The 25,297-nt window shown below is 37.4% G+C and overlaps 4 protein-coding genes across 5 annotated transcripts; 2 read left to right on the top strand and 2 right to left on the bottom strand.

Annotated features, from left to right (window-relative positions):
• Positions 1 to 42: 42 nt before the first annotated feature.
• LOC140766157 (uncharacterized) lies at positions 43 to 3,022 on the bottom strand. The gene is made up of 4 exons (XM_073105611.1): positions 2,699 to 3,022; positions 2,460 to 2,603; positions 1,497 to 1,705; positions 43 to 434 (listed from the first exon to the last, which is right to left on the bottom strand). The coding sequence occupies exons 1-4, from the start codon at positions 2,938 to 2,940 to the stop codon at positions 277 to 279; spliced, it is 753 nt and encodes a 250-aa protein (XP_072961712.1). The 5' UTR covers positions 2,941 to 3,022; the 3' UTR covers positions 43 to 276.
• Positions 3,023 to 3,903: 881 nt separating this feature from the next.
• Positions 3,904 to 15,812, top strand: LOC140766156 (uncharacterized). Its single transcript, XM_073105610.1, has 13 exons — positions 3,904 to 5,588; positions 6,352 to 6,526; positions 7,050 to 7,162; positions 7,310 to 7,414; positions 8,299 to 8,368; positions 8,943 to 8,998; positions 10,182 to 10,232; positions 10,890 to 10,994; positions 11,122 to 11,166; positions 12,407 to 12,518; positions 13,012 to 13,214; positions 13,878 to 13,964; positions 15,113 to 15,812. The coding sequence occupies exons 1-13, from the start codon at positions 4,041 to 4,043 to the stop codon at positions 15,278 to 15,280; spliced, it is 2,838 nt and encodes a 945-aa protein (XP_072961711.1). The 5' UTR covers positions 3,904 to 4,040; the 3' UTR covers positions 15,281 to 15,812.
• A 256-nt stretch (positions 15,813 to 16,068) lies between these two features.
• Positions 16,069 to 20,019, bottom strand: LOC140766227 (nuclear ribonuclease Z). 2 transcript variants are annotated; one of them, XM_073105702.1, is made up of 8 exons: positions 19,710 to 20,019; positions 18,779 to 18,941; positions 18,623 to 18,693; positions 18,419 to 18,523; positions 18,134 to 18,247; positions 17,294 to 17,362; positions 17,112 to 17,186; positions 16,069 to 16,325 (listed from the first exon to the last, which is right to left on the bottom strand). In XM_073105702.1, the coding sequence occupies exons 1-8, from the start codon at positions 19,920 to 19,922 to the stop codon at positions 16,251 to 16,253; spliced, it is 885 nt and encodes a 294-aa protein (XP_072961803.1). In that variant the 5' UTR covers positions 19,923 to 20,019; the 3' UTR covers positions 16,069 to 16,250. The 2 variants fall into 2 exon arrangements, with proteins under 2 accessions (XP_072961803.1, XP_072961804.1); XM_073105703.1 differs by having other exon boundaries at positions 18,419 to 18,514; positions 19,710 to 20,016.
• Positions 20,020 to 21,451: 1,432 nt separating this feature from the next.
• Positions 21,452 to 25,278, top strand: LOC140764923 (plant cysteine oxidase 2-like). The gene is made up of 5 exons (XM_073103789.1): positions 21,452 to 21,978; positions 23,108 to 23,226; positions 23,320 to 23,473; positions 23,748 to 23,960; positions 24,853 to 25,278. Exons 1-5 carry the CDS (start codon positions 21,756 to 21,758, stop codon positions 24,969 to 24,971), a joined length of 828 nt encoding a protein of 275 aa, XP_072959890.1. The 5' UTR covers positions 21,452 to 21,755; the 3' UTR covers positions 24,972 to 25,278.
• Positions 25,279 to 25,297: the final 19 nt, after the last annotated feature.

Below are 25,297 nucleotides of genomic sequence, written 5' to 3'. Positions count from 1 at the left end.
CAGTGCAAGGGTACACAACTATCCACTAAGATCCAATCCCCATCAAAGAAACAAAAGGAAGTTATACATAATTGGTAGTACTAAACAAAACAGTAAGCACTTGAAACATTCACCCATACAGCAGCCAGAAAGTTCCCGGAAGTTACTCTCTTTAATAAACAGGTAGAAAGCAACTCTTTCTAGCATACACCTTCACCAAATCAGATGGAAATATTTTCCCAAAAACCTTACGTCTTACAAATCTGCAAATAGAAAGATTAACCACAAGGACAAGATCTAATCACTCGAGTATTCATCCCTATCTTCATGCTCTGTCACAACTTTCTCTATGAACTTCCTACGAACTCCTTCTATGACGGTATGCCTTGATGAATCTTTCCCACATTGGCCATCATTAAGCACTGGGTCAGACTGGCAAAGGGCTAATGCGACAGCTGAAATAAGAGCAATATTGCTATATCAGTATAACCGTCAACAGATGATGATTCAAGGCTGCTACTCTATGTTTGCAAATCTGCTTTCTTCAGGAAAGTTATATAATGCAATCTAGTAATGTTTCAATGTATTATATATTCTCAGTCAACAATAACAGAAAGAAGACCATTCTTATTCTCAAAAAAGATCATCATTCTGATGGTACTAACACTAAGTCCTAGTTGGTATGTTCATGGATGTAATATGAGCTAAGCTATTGCAAGAAAGCAGCAAAAGTTGGAGCTTTCTGATGCACATAACAAAAAAAAAAGGATGCATGCAAGAAGAATCTTGCACATGCTAAGTGGTCAAAGTATCATATATCAATAGAAGAATTGGTCGCAATCACAAATATTGCCAGATGAAAGAAAATGCAAACAAGGAATTTCATGCAAACAACTGGATTTCAAACTGTCTGAGAACTTTGTTCACCGGTACTTGTAGTCAGAAATGGAGAAGTGTCTCACAAGTAAATCCAAGAAAAAGAACGTGGAAGATTGATCCAAAGATATAAACTGAAATTCTCTGGTATCATCACTCATACCATCAATAATAGCCCGTTCTCTTCACCACAAACAGAAAGACCTTACTTACAAGAGCATGCAAATGCTCTTAAATAGGCATTTAAGGCATTACATCCAAATAAACAGATAGTTAGTGAGTAAATAAAGAATCTTTCTGCAACTTCCAAGATGATGGAATTTAGGGGAAATGGTTATCTGGCTGGAAATAAGTCTTTTTACTCAGAACCGACAAAAAATACTGAGAATATCTGTAACTTGTCTGGAAACCATTAGTCTTGCTACTCTTAGCCAGAAAACATGTGTATCAGAAACAGCTATTAAGGTAGAACTGACAGAGAAAATCAAAACATTTTATAAATAGAAAAAGAGAAAAAAACCATAAATGGAAAATGATCCGTGAATCATGATAATTCCCATCACAACTATTTATACAAAGCAAAATGAACTAGCAAAGAAGATACGAGAAAAAGGAAGTGCAATGACCTCAGTACAACTTACATTCAGGTGTGCTTTTCCTTGCGCCAAATTGATGCAACCCCACATATGTTCCTTTCACAGCACCGCTGTTGTAAACCAATATGGTCGGAAGGTTCCGATCTGGGTAGTTTGGAATGCAGTCAGTGGAAACTATTTTAACGAATTTGGTTCCTGGATATTTGGTAGCTAGTTCTTCCAGGCAACGCAGAAGTAATCCGCATTCTGGTACTCTGCCATCATACCACAACATTGATCCAAAAAATGAAAAAGGCCTATTAGTAAGTATTCAAACCAAATCACTTATCTAAGCACAAAATGTGATAGATCAGAAACAAACAACACTAAAAGAATATAATAACCCTGCTATAAAATGAGTATGGATATAGGTATCAAGCAGTGACCAAGATTTCATAGATCTATCATCTGATTCCACAACAGCATAATAACCAATATGTGCAATTAAGTTATGCCTCCACTGAGTCATGATCCAGGACTTATATTAAGTACCTAATGTTTATTGAACTTGCTGACTAATAAGTACAAAAAATGAAAGTAATATAAAAATCTTAGACTTTCCCCAATGAATTCTAGCCAACAAATTGTTTTTCAATGGAAAGATAGAATTTTGCTAAACCAAATACAAAAAATGATTAATTTCCAGATGGAAATTTTCAAATAGAATCACCTAAACGAATAGTATCAGTTGAAACCAAAGAAAAAGGACAAGGCCTGAAGTTAGCATCTACGACGGTACAAATTGCTGAGCTCGTCATCAGAGTGTAGAAAACTAATATCCAGTTAAGAAAAAAAACCTTAATCACTCGTGCTGGATTAATCAAAATCAAACCTTTGATGCACATTTTCTTTTGCTGCTCGATAAGCATTACGGATCCAAAAGCAGAAAGCGGCATAAAGAAAACACCGGATTTCCCCTAAACAAATCATGGAAACCAACAAAAAGGAACCATATCTTAGCAAAATTACCCGTCTTTGTAGAGGAACACGACGACCCACACATCGGGGGCCGCCTGCGACACCTCCCTGACGAAATCGGATCCGGATATAGGCACCACCGACCCGAATCGAGCCACCTTGGCCTCCTCCTTCAACTCGGCCAGCCTTTTCTTCCTTCACCGTTAGCAAAAAAAAGAATATTTTTTCAATCGCAGAACCAAAACCAATAAGAAGGGGAAAAAGAGAAGGTTCTAGCAGTAGAGAATTACCTGTACTCCTGGAGGAATCGGTCGTCATCGAGGTCATCTTCAAGGTCTTCGAGCTCCTCTTGGGTGCGCTCGTCGATCCAATCTTTGGATTTGGGCGCGAGGTCGGGGTCATCGGCGGGAACGAAGGCTGGGGGTTTGAAAGGGGCAGGCTTTGGAGGTAGGTTACCGAGGCGGCGTTGGATGTCGTCCCATTGAGTGCTTGCGCCCTCAACATCCTTGTACACGAAGTGGTAGTCCGCCATGGATGACCTCGATCTCTCGATCTCTAGATCGTTCTATAAAGCTGGGGCGGCGTTGTAATTTGTAAAGATAGAGAGAGAGAGACGCCGAGTATGATAAAGTCTACAGCAGGAGAAGAACGAGTCGGATATTTATCGTTCAGAATCACCGACTTCATCTAACGCCTGTTCCAAACTAGAGCCGGCTACATCCTGGATTCTAGCACCGGATTCAGATACAAAACTAACTGTCGCTTTGTTTCCGTTTTTGTACTCCCTCTTCAACTTCCCTTCAAGACACGTGTCCTTCAGTCTCAGATCCACCGCTTTCTCTCGAATTAGAGAGATCGCCAGCCGCTCGAACAAGATCCGACGATGGCGAGAACAAAGAACGAAGCAGCTAAATAACTACTGGGACGATCTCAGCATTATATTTTTGTAGCTTTTGTACATAATTTCCAATTTTTGTGGATTCTCCAGTGACGGCAGAATAATCTTTATCTTGTAAGCAATGCTGGTCTTATTACGTCGTTTGCAGTGTAAGCATCTCTAGATTCCCATTGAGTTAAAATATATTACATACGATAATTCATGATCTGAAACTTGTAGGGATGATAAGGGAAATAGAGTGACCCCGTCGACGTACTACCATTTGATTACTCCTTTCACGAAAGCCATGGAGATCTACGAGCTCCAAGGTTGGCTTATCTTTGGTGATCTGTAGGCTGTGAACGAGAATTCTACTTGGAATCAAATAGAGTTTCGTTAATTATACCCATTTGTAGAAGGTAGTAGTCTACTTGGTTTAAATCTTCGTGAAGTAGAATGAAGTCTGCGGCGATACTTAAACCATGCTATGTGTCGCCGCCGATTACGATATCGAGTGGATATTAAAACACGACTTCTCAATGTGGGAGGGTAAGTCGGGAAATACCATCGGTATGTTGCAGGGCAACGCGGCGTGCTTAAATAGTACTTCTCTTTTACAGTTTTGCACCTTCGTGTTGCTTCTTGAATCCTCTTCTACCTCGAAGCCGAAACCTCCCCAAGATTCTCCCAATCCCAGCTCACGAGACCCTTGATCCTCGCAAAATCAGAGATAGATTCCCATCCTCTGCCTCGCGATGGACGACTCGTGGCGATTCCGCTCGATGCACGGCGACGTCTGCCCCATCTGCTACACCAAGCACTTCCCCTTCTGCACTCCGCCTCCCGCCTTCGACCGCAGCCGCTTCGCCGGCGAGTTCGCGCCACCGTTCCAGTACGATCCGCGGCCGGCGTTGCCGTTGTACCACCGGCAAGTTCCGCCGCCGCCGTTTCGAGGTCCGGATCCTTGGAGCGGGATCCGTCCTGGTTTCCCTCCGCCGCATAGATTTCATCAGGAAGAGTTCCTGGAAAGGGAAAACTTTAACAAGAGGATGCGGATCGATGAGACAGCTTTGGGTAATTTTCCACCAGCACGGCCTTCTTACGATAGGTTCTTGTCGGAAGACGAGCGCAGATTGAGTTTGATCCGAGATCACGGGCAACAGAGTACGGCGGAAGGGATGGCGCAGTTGAATGCGGACTACCGGATGGATAGATTTCCTAATGGAGATCTGGGAGTTGGTTATGTTGGTGGGAACGATCCAACATTGCCTCTTGAACCTACTTTTGGCTATCAGAATCAACATACGCAAGGAAACATGTATCAGCACTATGGGAATTTTGTAGGAGATCGAAATCCTCATAGTATTAGCAGGTTTCCTTCTCAAGAATCGAAAGATTTTGAGAGAGATAGGGCATTCAACCATGAAGTTAGAAAAATTGGTGGCGTGTCATATGAAATAAGTGATCTTGGAAGAAATGGTGCCAATGCTCGACTGACTGCTGATAACCCAGTTTCGCAGAACAACCAGCCGAATGCTCCTTCCCAGATAACCCAGAGTTATGAGCCTGGTTATTCTGGATTAATTTCACAAAAGTACCCATTTCGTGCCTCAGATGAAACGTCTATGTATGAATGTCGACCGCATGCGACATATCCTAACCCTGATAACGCTTCACAAGGCCCTCATCGAATGTATCATGGGAATGATCATCAAAGGTTTCCTCCAACTGAGAACTCTCCATGTGTATTGCCAGAACAAACTCCCTATGCTGAGACAGATAGAGATCGGATGGCACAATATTTAGTAAAGGATGAAGAACGAAGCTCGCATCCAGCTTATATGGTGCGGAACCATGCAGACAACAAGTCTGAGTTATACAGCCAGCATTCAAAGGTGACGCCGACAAGTTTTGAAGTCAAACATCTGACTCATGAGGGCACTATGAAGCCATTTGAATCACAATCCTACCCAGCAACAGAACAATATAGTGCCAAGGTTGGCAGTGAACAGCGAAGCTTCCCACACTTGCCTGGGAGAAGTTATGTGGACCATATTGCTACAGAAGGGCGTGTTCAAGGGAATACTCCACGGTCATATCCTTCCATGCCACCACCTATTCCAGCAGTGTATCCGGAGGCATCTTCCTCAGCAACAATGGTGAATTCCACATTATTTCCTGTCTTAGCTAGTGCTTCAGCCACCAAAACTGTGCCACCAAATTCTCGTACTTTGCCTGAAATTCGTCCTCCATCACAAGCAAATCGTTACAATGTGCCACCTGCATCAGAGTTTACTACTGAGGTGCTGTCCCTACATTTTCTTTTAAATTTTCATGCTCTCTTGTCAAACTAATCTGCTTTCGTTTAGCTGCACTAAATTCTAATTTGTGATTAATTTTGTTTCCTTCATTCTTTGCTGTATATTTGATGCTATAAACTATAATGTCAGCCTGTTAGCACCATATAGGCATGTAAAATATTTCTATCTCCTTGCAGCCCAAATCATGGTATTCTACAGTAACGATATTGTTTAGTATCTCCCTTTATCCGCATATCTCTTTCTTATATATTTAATTTGTGTTATCACCTGCCTTTGCTGGTCTTGTTTTTGGTCAGTCTGAAGGCTTGACAAGATTCAATTGTTTGAGATCTGACATTCTACTGCAACTTCAAAATGTAATTGATGTGAAGAAAATACATAATCATCTCTAGATAATACAGATGAACTCGGGCTATAGTGTCAAGATTTTGTGTTGAGCAAGTTTTGGCAGCTAAAATTGGCGACATAGAATATAGAAAGACTATCTTTGTACTGATGTTAACGTTTTACATATGTTCCTCCGTACCAATTTGTAGTTTACTATGATGCATGCAGACTTAAATTAACATGTTTCATGATATGGTCGTTTTAATATGCTGATAAATGGTATTCCACCTTGTTTCTTTATCTTCAATATCTTTATTTTCGTATCGCATCTTAATTTGATATTATCCCTAGATATATGTTAAATTCAATGTTACGTAAATAAAGATTATGGTAATATATGAGAGTTTTGCTTGTGTAGGGATTACCATTCGTCTATCAAGCCCCTTTGGAGCGGCATATAGGAGGGAAAGCTTATCCAAGCACGCATGGTCTTAGTGATAAAGCTACAGTTGTTAGTGCTTGTCACTTGTTTAAGCAGCCACATCGTGCTTCTCGCCCCGATCACATTGTCATCATCCTTCGGGGACTTCCAGGTTGTCTCATTTTCTGCACGAATAACTTTTGAGACTCTTGGTTATAATGAGTTGTTAAAGTTTATCCTAGTATAGGACATTGTAATACAACTTGTAGGCAAAGTTTGCAGGACGCAAGTATTTCTGATTGATATAAGTAGCAGTGCTTTATATTTTGACTAAGAAAATTAATTCAACTAGGATAGGAAAGTTGAGAAGAACTAGTGGCTCCCCTAGAGAAGAATGAATAAAGAAAGTGAATAATTTCATGAGAGTTGGGAGTGGCACAATAGATGTTTAAGAACAGTTCAACAATGTTTGCTCATAGTAAATAGAAGTTACTCAATTAAAGTAGAATGCAACCAAGCAAAAAAGGGCAACAAAAACTTGGTTAGAAACATGACAATGGATATGATGACTATTGTGTTGTGATATCTCTTGCATCTTGCTAATTAGTAGATGAAATACTTATTCTGAATTTTTTTTTATTATTTTTATCAATCACTAAATCTGATGTGCACATAAAAGTTTCCTCCATTTCTAGGTAGTGGAAAGAGTTATTTAGCGAAGGCATTGCGTGATCTTGAAGTTGAAAATGGTGGAAGTGCTCCTAGAATCCATGCGATGGATGATTATTTCATGATTGAAGTGGAAAAAGTGAGTAAATTTTTATTGGTTTGGCTGCATTTGTTTCAGAATAAATGCCTAAAGTGCACACTTTATTTATTTGTTTGTTTGTTTATTTTTTGTTTGAATCTAGACATGTAAGGACTAAGAATGGTTAAACTTTACGTGTGTTATTAGGATGTTGAAGACAATGAAGGGTCTAAATCTTCTAGTTCATTCAAAGGCAAGAAGCAGTTGACCAAGAAAGTGATTGAGTACTGTTACGAGTCTGAAATGGAGGAGGTGATTCTGTTCATTTCCATCCATTTCTCTTCATTATTTCTATTTCTTTGTTTTTTTGTAGTAGATGCCATTCAGACTTTCAGTTGATTGGAGCTAACTTTTTGTCTCTTTTTTCTTGTTACCTTTTTTTTTAATCTTTATGGGTGCCTTAGCATGCTAATCATGTTGTGATAAGTATAATTGAAGCTTCTCGGAGAAAATGATAGTATCTGAAAGTATTAAGAGATAACTGGTTCCATTAAAATTGCACACTGTGTCCTTAATTAGTAAGGATAGATATGAGATTCATTCCATAAGATTAATAGTATTAGTGACATTCACAGCAATGAATCTCCTCCCAAACCACAAATTAAAGGACTGATATCTATCTTATCTGACAAACAATCTGCTACGTTTCCATGTATTCTTTTCTATAAAACTTAATGGGGCCTTAAACTTTAATCAACCTTTTAATTTAACTCTCGTGAAATCTAAAACTGTGAAACAAACTGTTATGTCACTAACGTGTTATAATAGACACTTGCAAAGTATTTTACTGTTTACAATGTGATTACATGATATGTTGCATCGATACATGGAACACACTTGAATTTGGGTTCTTTTATATCCTGTATGGATAAGACTCCATACTTAGAAGTAGTATAATTTCTCCATTATACATCGTGTATTCACTTATTGGCATGAAAAATAAGAAAAGTTATTCTTTTTTTTTTTCAGTACTTCTATTATTACAACTTCTGATTAGATACATTATTTGTCTTCAAGCTTGGTGTGCTTGACTTCTTGAGTTAGACATTTTTACCATTTTCTCGTCGGCAAGCAATGCCATATTCAGTAACTTATATTGAAATCTATTAAAACTTCTGATGTCTGTCTTTCGGCAGGCATATCGGTCAAGCATGCTGAGGGCATTTAAGAAGACCCTTGATGAAGGAATTTTCACCTTTGTTATTGGTATGATTGTCATTCTAAATGCTACTTATTTTCATTTAAGGAGTTTTGAGGAATTAACTATTTCCAAACTTTCCTTCGCTCTTTCCCTTGTTCATGTTTGATATCTTGGCTGTTCTCGTGAAATTTACTCTTTGCATCTTTGGTTTATAAATTTGGTGCATTACATTCATGTAAAGTTTAAACTTTTACCTGTAATGCTTGTCTTTACTCAGGGCTGTTATAGGAAATTCCATTTGGACAAATGATTGAATGCTGTCAACATAAATAAGCATGCAGTAGTTTTTGGCAGTGAATTTCCCCACATTCAATTGTGCAAATATTTCTTCTGCAAGCTGAATCAACGCTCGCACTAAATAGATTATAGATTATGATAGTAGCTAAGAATGTTAATTGGGAGGTTTGCCCCACATCCTAGGCATTTGTATATTTGAAGACCATCGATTTTAGTGTCCTTTTAGATGAAATAGAGATGAAGTGGCTATGCGCCATAAGCTCCCTTCATTTTCGCTAACGACTGATGCAGCATTATTTGGCAACTGACTCACTTATTGCTGGTATGTTTGCCCCGATTTAGTGGATGACCGCAATCTGCGGGTAGCTGATTTTGCTCAATTTTGGGCAATTGCGAAGGTATACCCCTTGTTCTTTATTTCTGTGACCATTATGAGTATATTCTTTCTTATTTTTGTTTCAATTCCAGTGGTTGATTGGAATTCTCAAGCATGCTTTAACTTTGAGAACTTATTTAATTTCACTGGAACTTTGAAAAGTCTGTCTTGGGTACTTGGATAGTGTCTTAGATTTCTTGGTTTTGTTTATCCGAAGAACTATTTTAACTTATATTGCAGTGTGAGAGCGATGATTAGTAAGTGGCTTCATCAGGCTCCTGCAAGTTGTGGTTAAGATATAAAAATCTCTTTTCTTTAAGTAAAATCTCTAGTTTCTTGCTTAACGATACTTGTGAAATATGATATAGATATTCTTTGTGGAGTTCCATTGTCTATTTTCTGTTATTTTAACTTTCTTATTAATTCCTTTTCCTTTAGCTCTTGATTGCTATACTCAATCAGTTGTCTGCATGGTCAATTGTGACATGCTCAGATATTTCTTTCTGTTAATATGAAGATGGAGGAAAAATGCTCTAAAAAGTTTGAAGTATTGGTGTATTTGTTTTAGTTGTTTGGACCTGCTTCTTGGAATATAATTTATTTTGAAGTAATTGTAAGTTGTAACATGCTCTATTGGCACAAAAAAGATTACTGATATGTTCTTTTATTGTTATCACACACATATACAAATAGGAAAAAAAAAAAAAGAAATCTGAAGGATGAAAGGATGCTTGCATTTTTTCAATTGAATTGGCTCGATTTGGATTCTTCCAAATTCAATATTCATACAATTGAAGTAAATGGTAGAAAAAAATGATCAACTACACGAGTTCTTTGCATATGTATCAAGTTGCCCTTTTCAATTGAGCAAATGTGGTGCTAAATCATCATCATTGAAATTATGGTTTAAAGTGAAAAAAAATCTCTTATTTCAATTCTAGTTGGTATATGTGGAGATGTCTAGATGAGGACTGATTGTTTGGATTCACAAAGAACACATTGTAAGATACTCCTGTCACTTTGTGTGTTTGCTCTCTTTATATCATCCAGTTTATGTCCTTCTGATTTATGCTTTAGATCTCTTGAAAGTATTTGTTTGTGTTAATTTGCATTAAATTTTAACAATGTTCATTTTTTTTTTTTTTGAGAAACCTATTTCCACCTATTCTGGTGCTTTACACTTTTTCATCTTTCTTCTCAAGCAGAGATCGGGCTATGAGGTGTACTTGCTGGAAGCTCCATACAAGGATCCAACTGTGAGTTTTTATGCTTGGTATTTTTCTCATGATAATATCCTTTTGGGAGGACTTGTTTATTTATCTTTATACATGTGAGGGATTTCTCGCCTTTGAGTTTTGGAAAGTTCATTTTACAGTTTCAACTGTTTATTAATTCCTAAAAGGATATACTTGTCTTACTTGAGATATCCTTTAAGAATGTTTAGGTATGCATATAGGAACTGAATAACTCAGAAAACACGTAACAAGGAGTTGAGTATAAATGAGGGTATTTTTGGTGGAAGATTTTACACTGGGTAAAGCTTATCTTGAAAAGAATTTTTGTCAGCTGGACTTAAATAGTTTGACAACATGTTCTCTTTGGCATCAGCTGCTTTATCATTTATTTTTCATAATTTTAATTTGATAAAGAATCTCCCATGCTAAATCTGTATCTAGTACATAACCTTGTTGACTAGACCTTTCATCTATCATACTAGTTTCTCTTAGTATGTGACATATCACTTGCATATGAAACTTGTATTATTCCATTGAATGTTTTGTTATATCAGTTTCCATTCCTCATAAAATTATGTTCCAATTCTTATTTGTAGTGTGGTTATATACAAGTATTCAAGACACATACTTCTCTCTTCTTAATATACTATGTTTTTGATATACGCGTGGAATGGACAGGGTTGTGCTGCTAGGAATGTGCATAGATTCACCCTAGATGACATTCAGAAGATGGCAGACAAATGGGAAGAGGCCCCATCATTATATTTACGACTAGACATTCAGGTCTTTTATAATGGCTCAAGTATATCTACAAGATTGATTATGTGATGGCATTTACACTTTTAACACAGAGTAGAATTCTTTTTTTAAGATCATCAGTTTTACTATGTTATTGTTGATTACCTTGCAGTCATTGTTCAAAGGGGATGACCTGAATGAGCATTCTATACAAGAGGTACAAAATCTGTGTCCTTTCGGCTACATCTGAATGCTGCCTGCTTAAAGTCCTTGTATATGAGGCACAAAACAATAAGCTTCTAAGTCAAATGGTCACAAGATTTGATCTTTTCTCCTACCAAAATTTTATATGGATTGAAGTTACGTGTAGTAATTCTTGCAAATTGCTTTAGTCTGGTTCTGGACAGAAATCTTGATTTGTAATTACTGTTGCCTTTACAATGTGTTTCCTTTAAGATTAGACACCTTGTTCTTTTGTATTAATGTCATCATGAGATGAGGGTTCTATTTTATGAAACTTTATTCTTTTGGTGCTATATTAAATTTATCACCTTGCTAGACAATTCAGTAAGATGGCATGTTCTCTTCATTCATCTTTTAGTACATTTATCATTTCATTATGTAATGGTGAGTGTATTGAGCTTTAGTTCTCTATTTCTTCATGAACTTGAGTTTTAAGTGGTCATGCTGAAGAAATCCGATTATCTACTGCAATGTTGTTTCAGTATCCACAATACCATGCATAATATCAATGGAGGGTTTTCTTCTTCTTAGAATCTTTTCTGTTCATGCATATATTTGGTATTGATTTAAGTAGAAAATATTTGCCTATGTATGAATTTAACTTATGCTAATTTGGTAACTTGATGGTGTGCAATCTGCACTCAAGTTGCAAACCGTATCCATGTCTCTACATGTTGCCTGAAACCTGAGTACCTGACTTTAAGCAGATCTATTTAATAGGAAGAATACCTTTGATTTTCAATGAAGGTCTACCTTCCTGGCAAGTTTTAGATTTCACATAGTCTGATTTGAAGCAGCCACAGGCTTAAAGCCTGCCATTACATCAGGGCTTAAACCTTTAAAGAGCCTTATGACCACATTGAACAGGTTAGGAGCATGAAGGTCCAAGCCCCAGGGGCTTAAAGCCTCTGATCTGTGGCCATTTGTGTCCTGCAGCCTACAATTAGGAGCTCTAAGCTCTAACCACGGGATTAAAGCTCCTTATTGTTCACAAGGTTTTAAGTCCAAGATCATTGTCTGTATGACTTGTAGGTGACATGGCTTACATCAGGGGATTTAAGCCCCAGCTCTATGTCCCCTGACAGTACATGGGTATTAATCTTTGATGACCCCGGTTGTGTTATTTCTTTATTGCTCATATTTATTTGCATAATCCTTTTGTAGACTCAATGAAAGAAAGATATTGTGCCAACTGTGATCTCTTGTCAAAACAGGTGGACATGGATACAGATGATGCTGACTGTGCAGGAAGTACACATAATTTGCTCGATAAGGAAGATGTTGAGCAGGAGAAACCAAAATCATCAGATTTGGAAGCTAATAGTGGTAAGTATATTGTGTTTGATAATTGTCATGTAGCAAAAAGCGATTGTTGATTTTGTCTATTTCTAGTTCATGTTTAAAAATTGTATGTAATTTTTCTTTCTCACATTTGTTGTATGAATGTTGTATGGCTGTTGGTCAATTTATTCAAGATTATATCAGTTAACTGGTATAAGTTATAGGGCATCAGACTGATCTACTTGTATTAAGCAGATATATATATATATATATATATATAGATGTAGGAAGATTGAGAATTTGCAATAAAGTAGGTAAAGAAGAAGCTAAGGTGTCAATCAGTGAATCCAATGTACAGGTTATGATAATTTGTAGCATAAGCTAGGTACTAAAGATGGGAGAATGATAAGAAGACTAGGTACTAATTTGTATCATCTTCCTTGAAAAGGGCCCTTGCAATTTTCATGAATTTAATTGCTATCATTGATTAACACTATATTGCTAGTAAATTTTAATGCTCGAGTCATAATATGTTTAGGTTTATCAAAAGCTGGAGATAGATGGGACTCTGAAGAGGAGGAAGAGGTGACTGCTGTCAAAGAATTGGGAAAGAGTAAATGGTCAAAGGATTTAGATGAGGATGCCGAAGACTCTTATGGTAAAGAGAGGAATTCAGGTGCTCTTTTTGGATTGGTCCAAGCGTATGGCAAAAGTAGAAAGTCTGTTCATTGGGGTGATAAGGTATACTATACTATACTATGTGATTCCGCTGCAAATAGTTGTGCTCCTGGTGTTTTGCTTCGCCTAAGTTGTCTTAAAAGTTTATGATGAGCTGGTTTTGCTTTTACACTACTAGATAATGTACATGCTTAATTCTGCACCTGCTGTTTCTTTCAGCATGAAGGAACTATTAAATACTAGAAGATAGTGCCATTTTGAAGATTTGGTTGCACTTTCGTTAGTAACAGTGAGTCTAGTTTCTCATGGTTGTTAAAACTAGAAAGATCTCCTGCCAAGGGTGAATTTTCGGGTGGAATCATTTGGTAGATTATCTTTAACTAGCTTGGATCACTCGTCTTATTCTAATGCCCTTATGTATTTCTTGTACTTTGTGTTGCTTTTTTAGTGTGATTATTTCTCATCTTTAATTAGCATAGTGCATCTTATGATGAGTCGATATTCGTGGTCATATGTTAGGCATAAATTTATTTTTCTTCCTTGATTAATCAATTATATTAAGTTGCATTAATCGTGCCCTCTCCAGACCCTCATTGGCAATCGTTCATGGGACCCTGCATCTTGCCACCACCCCCTCTCTCTAACTACTCATGTATTTCTTTTGGCATGTTCTACCAAAATTGTTCATTACATGCTTATGTTTTTCCAATTTTGTGTTCTTTCCAGGATGAGAGACGTGGATTTTCCATAGGTGCTGCTAAAAAGCGAACCACCTCATCATTGATCATTGGTCCAGGATCTGGTTACAATTTGGTCAGTGTTCTATCCTGCGATTTCCTTCCACCATTCTTTCAATATACTTGCTCGATTTTGATATATGAAATACATGCCTGATGTATATTTATCCCATGTTATTCCTTTGGAGATAAATTATATATTCTTCAAGTTTTAAAATATGGGGCTGCTCTCAGGAACCAGGTGCATGTAGGGATCCAAAGAACCATCTTGAATTGTGATTTTTCTGGTCATGAGGCTTGCAGTATTGCTGATAGGATAGGGATATGTACATAATATTTTAGATAATCAGCACACTGTTTTTGTTGAAAGGTATCTGATGATGTATAAGATAGTCAGGAAGCAATACTGTAAAACAGGGTGCATGTTGGTCGGGAACCAGTACCTAGCCTCGTTTAGACCCTAGTCATGTGTAATGTCAAGATGCATTGGGTTCTACATGGTTCTCAAATTGAAAGCTGAACTCAGTTCAGGTTGCAGCTATGCTTATAAAAGAAGGGACTCATCTGTTTGGACCTGGATGGGACTAAGGAATCGGTTAAGTTCAGCCCAGGATAATCAAGTTTTGTTCTTACTCTTTGACCTTATCCAGGCTTGACCAATTTTGAGTCTTTGCCCAAAGGATCACGGAGGTCCCAAGATAGTCAACTGACCAACATATTCTGATAGACTGACAGTCTTATGGCTAGCTATGAAAGTTGGGTGCTAGGTTGAATAGGTCATCCCACGTTATAATAATTCTCCTGTAAACTTATGAAGATATCATGAGAACAAAAGCCAGACCTTCCTTGATTTTATTGGAATTGTCAGTAGAAATGTATAGATTATGAGTCATCTAACGACAGCTAGGAATACATGGCAACATATCTGGATCACTTTTTAACCATTGGTTTCATCTTAGGAGGGTAAAACACTAATCCGGAAGACATTTCCAACTCCTTTTCTACTGTAAGACTATTTTTTTCATATGCGATGTGTATCCAATGGCGACAAAGTTAATAAAATCTTTTTTCAGAAATTTAGCATAAAGTTTGTAGTGTAGTCCTATAATTGTATGTTATATGAGTACATATATATTAACATATTGTTCCATAGTCTCTCTTCTGTCTATGGGTGCTTTCGCAATGGAATCCTTGTATTAGCATAAGATAAATGTTCACTTGTAGGAATCCAATCCTTTAATTGAAGATGATACCACGTCTAAAGGGAGGAGCAACACCGAATCAAAGAAGCGGTTCAGTGAGCAACTACGTGCTGAACGAGAATCGTTCAAGGCTGTTTTTGACAGGAGGCGGCAGCGTATTGGGGGGCTCAACTATAATGAGGATGACTAGCACAGCTTCTGTTGTTTTATCTGCTTTCAGAACAAGCCTCTTTTGATGCAATTTCACCTGGCTGATCAGGTAGTTAGCTAACTCGGCATCAGAACAAGGTGCTCTGAATCATAGCTCGGAGTGGTGCTATTACCTCCAGTAAGTTATTGGCTCTCATTTTAATTTTTCTGGATTATGCTATTCATGTTGGATTATAGTCCGACAAGCGAAGGCCAAAGAGGGCTTTTAAGAGGATCAATTTTTTTTACAAAGAAAGGAAATGTACCCAATCCTTTTTCCGTTTTCCCTTTTAAGGTCTTCAGTAGACAAGATGTTTATTTTACTGTAATGTATAGTGCTTTTCTTTGTGAGACTTGTAAGTAGTAAATCAGCGAAGGACGGTAACTGCCAGTTCCTTTATGTTGCTCAAGTACTAGTTACTTTCACCTCTGCATCTCCTATTCTGTAATTCTCCACTGATTATACTGAACAAGTGACCTACTTTTTGCAGTTTCTTTTTTAATGACAATAGGCCATTAAATTTTGCTCTCAAGATTTCTCTTGGACGTGCCTGACTTACTCTGATGCTCAGCCATTTCTACCGGAAGAAAAAGAGAGAGAAAAAAAAAAAGCAGCTTGGAATAAGTTATCTTTATTTCGACTTCAAACAGGATCTGTTGCATGTTGGCTTATTGAAGTTGAAAAAAAAATCGATAAAAAGGAAGAGATTGAATTTTTTTAGTTCCAGACTGTTGATAAAAATAAAAAGAGTTTTGCGCAGATAGTTGACACTAAAAGTCAAACCGGTTTTGCAAAGCTAATTGTCAGTAAAAACTGATGACAATTTAGATTGGATTGATGTCCAATGTCATGAAACAAATTTAAGCTATTGAGTGCTAGAAAGAAGATAAATATTTCGATATACCAGAAGAATGAATGGCAAAGCATCTAAGAACTGATAGTCTGATACACAAGTATTTGACATGGATGTTCAAAAACCTTCTGTCAACGCGAAAACTCTATTTGCTATAGATGGAGGTAATTTAGCCAACGCTGCCTCAATTTCCTGAAGCAATAAGTAAATAGATGAGCATGAAGAATTAGACGTCCAGAAGATAGTTCAGACATGCTTCTGACTGGATATCTAGGTGGCAGAAAAGGAAAATTGCAATTATCATATTAGAGATTCCATGTGAACCAAAAAATGTACCAACTAGAAAGGCATGTTGTTAACCTCAATAAAGAAGACATGAAGATTTAAAAGAATGAAAACGAACATGGAAATAGAAAGTTTTCTTTTCAAATAGCAACATACTCGGGTCTAACAATAAAGGGGTTGTTCATAATTAAGTGAGCCCAGGCCAATGTAAATGGTATGCTGATGCATCAACTGCAGGGGAAATGGACAGAGTTTGGGTCTTATAAAAGCAATGGCTAGACAATGTTTTCAAAAAGGCCAGTCAAAGAACACTGACGGACTAAGAAAATTGCAAGAATAAGTGAAGAAAGGGAAGTCATGGAACTATTCCCTTTCAAAGGGTAACTTGTATTATCATCTGGTAAATGTCTTCAAGATTAGGCAATGAAGGCAACTGTACAATTGAACTATTTCACATGACTATTTATTACTAAAACAAGTTCTACAAAGTTTATGTCTGGCCAACCAAGATGATCTTTTGGTTTTCCACCTTTTGTTCTCTTTTCCTTCTCAATCAACAACAATGAAGTCTATATGAAAGTTCTATCATGTAAGGAGAAAACATAAGATTGATTTTTGTTGAAAGAGCAGCTTACATGAGAACATAAATAATCAACGGAAAGAAGTTAGTCATGAATAAGACGATTAACTTACCTCAGGCCGATAACGAGCAGAAAAATGAATTAGAAGAATGGCTTTGTTTTGGAACATCTCAGAATAATTTTCTATCTGCCCAATATTGCAAGTAAGAAGAAAAAGAAAAAGGAATTAATGTCCACCTATCTTATATATATCCCAAACTATTACTTATTAAGTACAGAAGAGTTCAGAGTAACCTCAAACAAATGAGTGTGGCCAAAATCTCTTGCATGCTCAATTGGCATTGCATCATCAACAAAAGTGCTCTGAAATTCATACCAAGCATCTCAAATTCTAACATCCGACATTAAAATAAAATCTCACAAATCACAATTATTATCAAAAGTGCTACCAACTCCTAGTAGCACATTAAATTAACATACGACGAGTTGAACAACTATCTGTCTAATGCACAGGGACTTGTTATGTATTGTGCATAATTAAACCTCAAGTACCTAAGAGAAGTGCCAATTGTACATGAAAATGACTGGATTGAGCATTTATAAGATAAAACGAGATTACCCGGCTAAATAACATACAAAGTATAGACGTCTGTAATTCATTATGCAAGTCTACAATATTAACGCAATAGCATAATCTACAAGAACATGATCATTGCTACTTCCAAGGATCTTCAGTTTTCAAGTCAGCTTAATGAAAGTTAACAATCAGATATTAATGCCAAATGGGCAAAAAATCATGTTGCTGATAATGCAAACAGCAGAACATCTAACATATCATCTTGACAATAAATACATTCTGACAAGTACATTAAAAACTATGTAGGTATTGGACTCGTATCATATACAATGACTCCTTCATAAGAAAACATCAGGAGATATCCAAATAAATAGTCATATAAAAGTACAAGGGGCAACAAGTATAGAGCATATTGGAATAACTAATGTTCATCAACTAGAAGAATATGTTTGTTTGAGTTTTGATGCAGACACATTTGTGAATATGCATTTTTGGTGGGGTGGGGTCGGGAGGGAAGGTGGGAGAAATATATTATGGATGATTGGTAGAATCGGTACCTCCATGACAAGAATCCGTGCTTTTAGTATGTCAGTGTTATCAGGATCAGTTATAAAATCGGATGTGGTATCTCCCGTGAAAGCAATTTCAGGACTCGTCACCGTGTTAGTGATCTGCAGGTGAGACATATTAACTTAATAAAAGATTTATCTTTTAAATCAAAAAAGAAAAAAAAAGAAAAAAAGAAGATAGTCTTGAGAGACAATAGAAGCATACTTTTTAGTCCAATTATCAGAATAGTATCAGTTAGTTTTAGCTCAATATCATATTCTACTAAGACAGACCTCCACACCTGATAACCTTAAGGTCTTGATCTCGTTTCCAGAAAGGCCAACATATTCCTGCTTTAGTTTCTGCTTAACTGTGTATATTATATAACCCTGCAACAACTGATATAAATAAGTTTACCCGAGAATATCCCCCTTCCCAGTAAATGCATCTTACTAGTTACTACAATTAGATGAGTGAGAGACCATACCCATCCTCACCTGACTTGGTATCACATGGTAAGTTTTGAAGGCTTTTACTTTAAGATCCTTCCTTATCTGAAATTCTTCACCTGGAAAGAGTATGCTTGTTAGAGCTTTACATGCAGTAATTGATTAAAAAATATAATAAAAAAATGTTAGTGTATTATGACTTACCTACATTCAACACTATTAGATTATGGTTCAACAAAGATTGGTCCATTGCCCTGTGTATGTCAAATAGTTTTTCCACGTTTTCTTTCAAAGATGCTGGAACAAATATAGTTGGTGGTTTCATGCTATACAACCCACGTGTGGCAACATACATGGGAAGACCTCCCTGTATTGGAAACAAACAAAAGAGCAAACCATCAATCCAGAGTGATTACCAAGTAAGTTTTTCCATAAAACCCTCATCGAAATTCCACACTGCTACTATTATGTAGGGCAAAAGCTTGGACAAGACAAATGACAGAAGATCTTGATGACTGTGGTGACAATGATAACATAAGAAAGTAAAATTAGAACCAGAGAAACAATAGATCAAGCAATCTTACAGGTTAATGCCTTACTTGATTACTTCTAGCCCAATATCTAATAAGAACCAAGTAGATAACATTAACTGCATGTTACTTAGTCCGCTTGCAGTTCTGGATTTCTAATAAGCTCTTAGTTTCGTAAGGATCCATCTTTCAATCTTCTACTCCATGACTTGCACATGCTTTTATCTTCCTTAAGACAGTCTTTACCAATATGGGCCAAAAAAATTTAATACTAATTTAGCACAAACTAAGAGGGAAAAAGAAGCTCCTTTTTCATCTCTAATTTGTCAGAATTCTACACTCACTATTTCGCGCTTCTCTGCTAAATCAAGCACTTGTAATCTATAAAATCATCCTTTTCTCGTTCCTCTACCTCATTCCATTCGAAATATAGTGGGCAGCATTACCAAAAGTTTGCAACTTTGAATACCAAGATAAGCTTAACACCACAAATCAGCTAGATAGATGACTATTAAGATATCGATATTTGTTCAAAAATTTAGGTCTCCTACAACATAATATGCGAACGCTGTGTTTTGATTTAGGAGTCAAAAAAAAGAGGTTACGATGTGATCGAGGTGGCCGTGAGAGATGAAGAGGAAATCCTGGGCGATGGATCTCTGGGGGCACCTCCCAATGTCGAAGGCCATCTTGAGTGTCGGGAATATCACACACGTCTCTTGCCCTCCGATCGATAACCCCTCTATTGGGTACCCTTCGATCTCTAGTACACCTCTCTTTCCCTTCGACGACGATGGCTCTTTGCTCCTCTTCTCCATATGCTTCTTTGTCGGATTCCTCCTCCCTCTCCAAAATATCGCCTCCCTCCCCTCCCACGAACACCTCTAGAGAGACGAAGAAGAAGAGCAACTGAGGTCCGTGGCGTTAGAAGAACTAGAAACGAACCAAGCTCTCGGTGACGGTCGTTCAGGTTCGGCTCAACACAAACTTGGTCCACTTCGCAAGATAGCCACGTAGGATGATCATCAGGCCCAACCCGTTCAAACCCGGCCCGAGCCTGAAAGGATCGTGGGCGGCATGGGCTAAGTCTTTACAGCCCGGCCCAAAAATCCGACCCACTTCTCTCATCTATGGCTCAACCTATATTACATGTATATTTCTATAATTTTTTTCCACATTAAATATTTTTATAAATTATATATCAGCATATAAAAGTATGTCTCATAAAGTTCATTAAACTTAACCCAATAAGATATAATATTTTTTATATTTAACTCATTATGTTAGACCTATTATACTTAACACAAACCTAATATTTAATAGGCTAATAGACATTAATAGACTAGAGTATTCTAGTCCGGCCTAAGTAACTGATGGGTCAGACCGTTAACAAATATTTAAGCATGATTGGTTCGAAATGCCCGGCCTGAACCTAATCCAACCAATCCGATAATCGCCTCTAGACATAACATTTGGACTATGAGAGAACTCAATATTTTTCCTTCTTTTTTCTTTTAACCCCCGGATCATAATTAGAATGTCACTTTTACATCCTAAAAATCTCATATAATCTAGCTGCAACTATTAATTTTTATACTAAAATAAATAATGTTAGTCTCTTTCTGCTCTTCTCTTTTCACATAAGAAGTAATTTATTACTCAAAAAGAGCTCTTAGTCCTATTGCATTCATCCAACAAGTGTTGTTGAGACTTGAGACTCTACTCGCACTAACCACAGTGAGCAAAGACTGCTAGGGATCAAGAAGAGTTCATACGGTCCAGGGTAAGTTAAAGACATAATTCTGCAGAAAATTTCGGAGTAAATGACACCCTCCAAAGAACATATCTTGAACCAGACATAAATCTGCTACTCGAGAAAGACGTAGGATGTGACCCACAGGGCTATAAAATATTTATAAATCACTTTCTCCGAGACCATACCACCAAAAATTAGTATTATTAAAATTAATAAACTCATATAAATAACTAAAATTAAAATATCGGATGGTATTGATTATAATATCATATATCTTTGAAATAGTTTTAAATAATTTATATATATATATATATATATATATATATATTGTTTGTTTGTTTTGAATATAGATTCTGTTCTAATCCTGAATAGTTAAACGGCACAATAATTTTGGTGGTAAGTGTGATATTTAGCGAGTTTTAAAATGGCAATTTCGTAAAAATACGTAAAGAGAAAATAAGATCAAAGGCTGTTTGTAGTAGCCCACAGGAAACCGGGTAGTCTTCGTTGCAACGGCCCCTGGTTTCCCATCTCAGACAAAGCGGTATTCACCCACCTTTCCATACCTCTCTACCTCTCCTTCGTCCCAGTTCCCACGTCCACTTCCCTACAACCGTCTTCTCTATATAGTGGGAACTGCTCAAAGACGCGCAGATATTTTGGCTAAACTCTCTCTATTATGAAGCCATACATATATAAGTATTAAAACTAAGGAACCCATCTTTCTCCTCGAATTAGATCCACTTCCTTGTTCTGGGTTTTGCTCCATTCTTTTCGTGATAAGAAGTGGGCTCTCTCTGGGGTCTCTAGTTTCCCGTAGTTAAGTGCTCTCTGGGGGTATTTGTGGGGGGGCGTTCTCGATACGTTTCTGCGCTGCGCCAAAGGTGGCTCCTTGATGAGGGTCGAGAGCAGGGGTCGGGTGGTCTCCGGTGGAGGCATACCGTCGAGCAGGAGCAAGGCGTTCTCGAAGAAGAAGAAGCAAAGGCGGCAGAAGCGGTCGGATTCGATGGCGGGGGTTGTTCAGAGGCTCTTCGAGACGTGTCGAGAGGCCTTTGCGGATGCCCGAGCTGGGTTCATTCCGTCGCCGGTGGATATCCATAGGCTCCGCGCCATTCTGGGTAGTCTTTATTCTTGATTTGTTGTGTTGGGTTGTCTTCTGAATCGTGTTCGTTACCGCTCTGAGATCATAACCATTGAGTTGCTCTCTGCTTAATCTATCATTGGTTGAGTGGATTTTAATTTCATTTGCTCCGACTTAAATATTGCTGGAGAAGGCATTTTAGAATTGTTGATTGAATTTTTGTTCTGATAGTACATTTAAAGAGTTGAACTTGATTAGGGAGGGAGTACAGAGGTATAGTTTAATAATGCCAATGGTTCTTGTCATTGTTGGCGGAGTTTGAACTTTTTAAGAATTGCATTCTTCTCTGCCCAGGCATCTTTGAAATTATAAGTCATGTCTTTAACTGATGTCTTGTGCTAAAATGGTGCATGGTAGAATGCTTGGGTTATTTTAGTGTGCATGCTTCCTAGCATGTCTATGAGAACAAACTTTAGTGGGAGCAAGGATAAAATATGACTTACATAGATGTTCCTTTCCCTGTAGTAGTACTATTTGAGAGTTTTGAAAGATGCTTTTGAGTTTATCATCCATAGTTTTGATTTCCATCAATCCTTAGTCATTTCTTTCCTGCCTTAGCATTTGTAGAATTTACTCTGACTCAAGTATCATTTACTTTCGGCAGCATGATCAATGTCATGATCCTTTTTTTTTGTTGTTGTAATATTGTAAATAAGCTAGTTGGTTTCGCCGGTTTATATATTGTGTTTAAAATGTAACCCTAAAACTTTTGGGTGAGAACCATTTGATACAGCTTCTAAGGTACTCAATATTTGCTGTAGAGTTCTTTAGTTGAATGGTCAATATCTCTGAAGATCAGTGAGTTGGTGGACTCGGCATTAAGCCTTAAATGATTCAGAGGACTTATCATTCATGTTATATCTACTTATATGGTGTTTTTAAATGATTCAGAGGTTTCTTGATTTCGAAAATTTAACATGAATTTTCAGGTATAGAAATTTTCCATGTAGGTCTATACCAGACAACCACATAATAAAAAAAAAATAGTTGGTGCTAAGTGGGTTCATCAACACTGAAATTTTAGAAACATATCTTTCGTTGTTGTATCTAATACATGAGAAAGCTTCTGCTGTTCTAATGATTTCTCAATAAATGGACTTGTGCAGACAATATGACTGCAGCAGATGTAGGTCTAACTGAAAACATGCCATATTTTCGGAACATTGACTCACGTGGAGCTCCTCCAATAAGATACTTGCACATCTATGAGTGCGACAAGTTCTCGGTACCTCAATATTTTCTTAAAACATTACCAAATCTAAGTACAAATTGCCACTTGGATTTGATTATACCTCTCTATACTTGTAACGCTTTACAGATTGGTATCTTTTGTCTGCCCTCATCTGGTGTCATTCCGCTTCATAATCATCCGGGCATGACTGTGTTTAGCAAGATTCTTTTTGGCTCCATGCACATCAAGTCATATGACTGGGTTGATGTCCCTCGAGAGGCCAATGGAAACCATCCAAACTGTGAGTTCTGCCGTGATCTTTCTACTTTTTACAAAGGAACACTAACCTATGTACTTTTCCCTGTTTAGTGTTAATCTTGCATTTTCATTTTCCTGTTTGCCTTTTTAAGCCTGGTTTATTGTTCATTTCTTTCCTGTAATTTGACATCCATTCTTCCTTTTTCTTATCTTTTAAAGGAAACAATAGCTTTTAGTAGACTGCTTTCTTAAGCTTTGGTTTTCCATAAATTTGACACCTATGCTTTCTTTTTTTTTGTCTCCTTTGGAGGAGGCAGTCCAAATGCCAGGAGCCCGGTTGGCAAGGATAAAGACTGATGCCATCTTTACAGCACCTTGCAGAACTTCCATACTATATCCAGAAGAAGGAGGCAACATCCACTGCTTCACTGCAGTTACACCTTGTGCAGTTCTGGATGTCATAGGTCCTCCTTATTCTGACTATGAAGGAAGGCACTGCACATACTACAATGAACTCTTTCCTGGTGCAGGTTGTAATTCTTTTTTCTTCCCAAATTTCAGTTCTTATCACATTTTTTTCCTTCTGAATTTACGCTTCTTTATTTAGTCCACATCAGGGTACATGTGCCATTGTGCAATTGAGGTACTGTCACCGTCATACGTCATACTTTTCATTTTATTATCTACATGACCTTTGAATTAGTGGTGTGTTACTAGATTTGGTTTTGGCATACCATTTGCAGATCCACGTGGACCACCTCTTTCTAACCTAAGGATATCTTTTGAAAAATCTTGTTAAGGTAGCAGTAGGGAGTGTGCTGATTGTTTCATAATCTGTTATGAATCAAGAAAGTATAGAACATAACAGCGTGATACTTGGGCAGTGAGTATGGACTAGGTTCTTTTTCTTCTTTTACGGCCATAAGGTGTGGACCCACTATCTTCATACGTAAAGAAAATCTTTCCACTTATGGAATCATCAAATTCTTGCTTCTGAATTTGTCACTTCAAGGCCCACAAAGCCACAAGAATTTTTATTTTCAAAGTGATTGGCTTTTCAGGCTGTTCTCTTGCACCGCTTTCTCCGGTCATTTGCCTTAATGAGTAGTTAGTGCATGTAACTAAGATTGAGTATATTGGAATACTTTCTGTTTGCCTACAAGCAACTCTTAACTGCCTCATTCATCAAATGAACTATTCCACTTTTCCTGGACCACTAGATACTAGATATATTTGGTGTCCCAGAGTATTCTTAAGCTGCTCTTTTTGCACTTAGCTAGTTAGTCATTTGACTTCTCTTTCCTCTTTAGCAGATTATAAGAAAGAATCCTCATGAATTTAGATAGACATATCCAAGATACACGTGAGATATATAAGCTGCTATAAACTACTACATGACACTTCTGAATTCTTTTACGACAGGAGATATATTGTTGCCGGCCGAAGTCGAGGGACATGCTTGGCTGGAGGAAACAGAGAAGGCTGATGATTTTGTTGTGATGGGAGCTACATACAGGGGTCCAAGAATCATGGAGCACTAACTCTGATTTGCTTTTGGTGCTGATCCTTTGCAGCAAAGTATGAATGGACATCTACCTTCATAAATGCCAAAACAAAAGAAGAGATGAAAGAAGGTAGTTCTGACTTCTGATCTGTTGGACACTGTACAACAACTCTTCTTTGGTCTTTTCTATTTTTTATTTTCTATTTTCTTTCCTTCAGTGAAACATTCTGGGAAAATATTGATGGCTTGGAAAGCATGTATCCAAAGCTTACATCAGTTACCATTGCTTCATAGGGAAGTTTCAGTTCCATGAGCTCTTAATAAAGAGGATATTTTCTCCTTGTTATTTGACCTGGTTCAACC

This window comes from Typha angustifolia, chromosome 8 (assembly GCF_048772165.1).
Source record: "Typha angustifolia cultivar Huaian chromosome 8, ASM4877216v1, whole genome shotgun sequence".
Taxonomy (NCBI): Eukaryota; Viridiplantae; Streptophyta; class Magnoliopsida; order Poales; family Typhaceae; genus Typha; species Typha angustifolia.
This window is presented reverse-complemented; position numbering and strand designations above follow the sequence as displayed.

Coding starts and splice junctions, on each gene's coding strand:
- LOC140766157 (XM_073105611.1), bottom strand. CDS start 2,940: ATGGCGGACTACCACTTCGTGTACAAGGATGTTGAGGGCGCAAGCACT. Junction 2,604..2,698: donor CGATTCCTCCAGGAGTACAG/GTAATTCTCTAC, acceptor CTAACGGTGAAG/GAAGAAAAGGCTGGCCGAGT. Junction 435..1,496: donor AAGGAAAAGCACACCTGAAT/GTAAGTTGTACT, acceptor CTCTTATTTCAG/CTGTCGCATTAGCCCTTTGC.
- LOC140766156 (XM_073105610.1), top strand. CDS start 4,041: ATGGACGACTCGTGGCGATTCCGCTCGATGCACGGCGACGTCTGCCCC. Junction 8,999..10,181: donor AATTTTGGGCAATTGCGAAG/GTATACCCCTTG, acceptor CTTCTCAAGCAG/AGATCGGGCTATGAGGTGTA. Junction 10,233..10,889: donor CTCCATACAAGGATCCAACT/GTGAGTTTTTAT, acceptor TGGAATGGACAG/GGTTGTGCTGCTAGGAATGT.
- LOC140766227 (XM_073105702.1), bottom strand. CDS start 19,922: ATGGAGAAGAGGAGCAAAGAGCCATCGTCGTCGAAGGGAAAGAGAGGT. Junction 18,524..18,622: donor ACCATGTGATACCAAGTCAG/GTGAGGATGGGT, acceptor TATTTATATCAG/TTGTTGCAGGGTTATATAAT. Junction 17,363..18,133: donor CACGGATTCTTGTCATGGAG/GTACCGATTCTA, acceptor TATGAATTTCAG/AGCACTTTTGTTGATGATGC.
- LOC140764923 (XM_073103789.1), top strand. CDS start 21,756: ATGAGGGTCGAGAGCAGGGGTCGGGTGGTCTCCGGTGGAGGCATACCG. Junction 21,979..23,107: donor TAGGCTCCGCGCCATTCTGG/GTAGTCTTTATT, acceptor GGACTTGTGCAG/ACAATATGACTGCAGCAGAT. Junction 23,474..23,747: donor CAATGGAAACCATCCAAACT/GTGAGTTCTGCC, acceptor TGGAGGAGGCAG/TCCAAATGCCAGGAGCCCGG.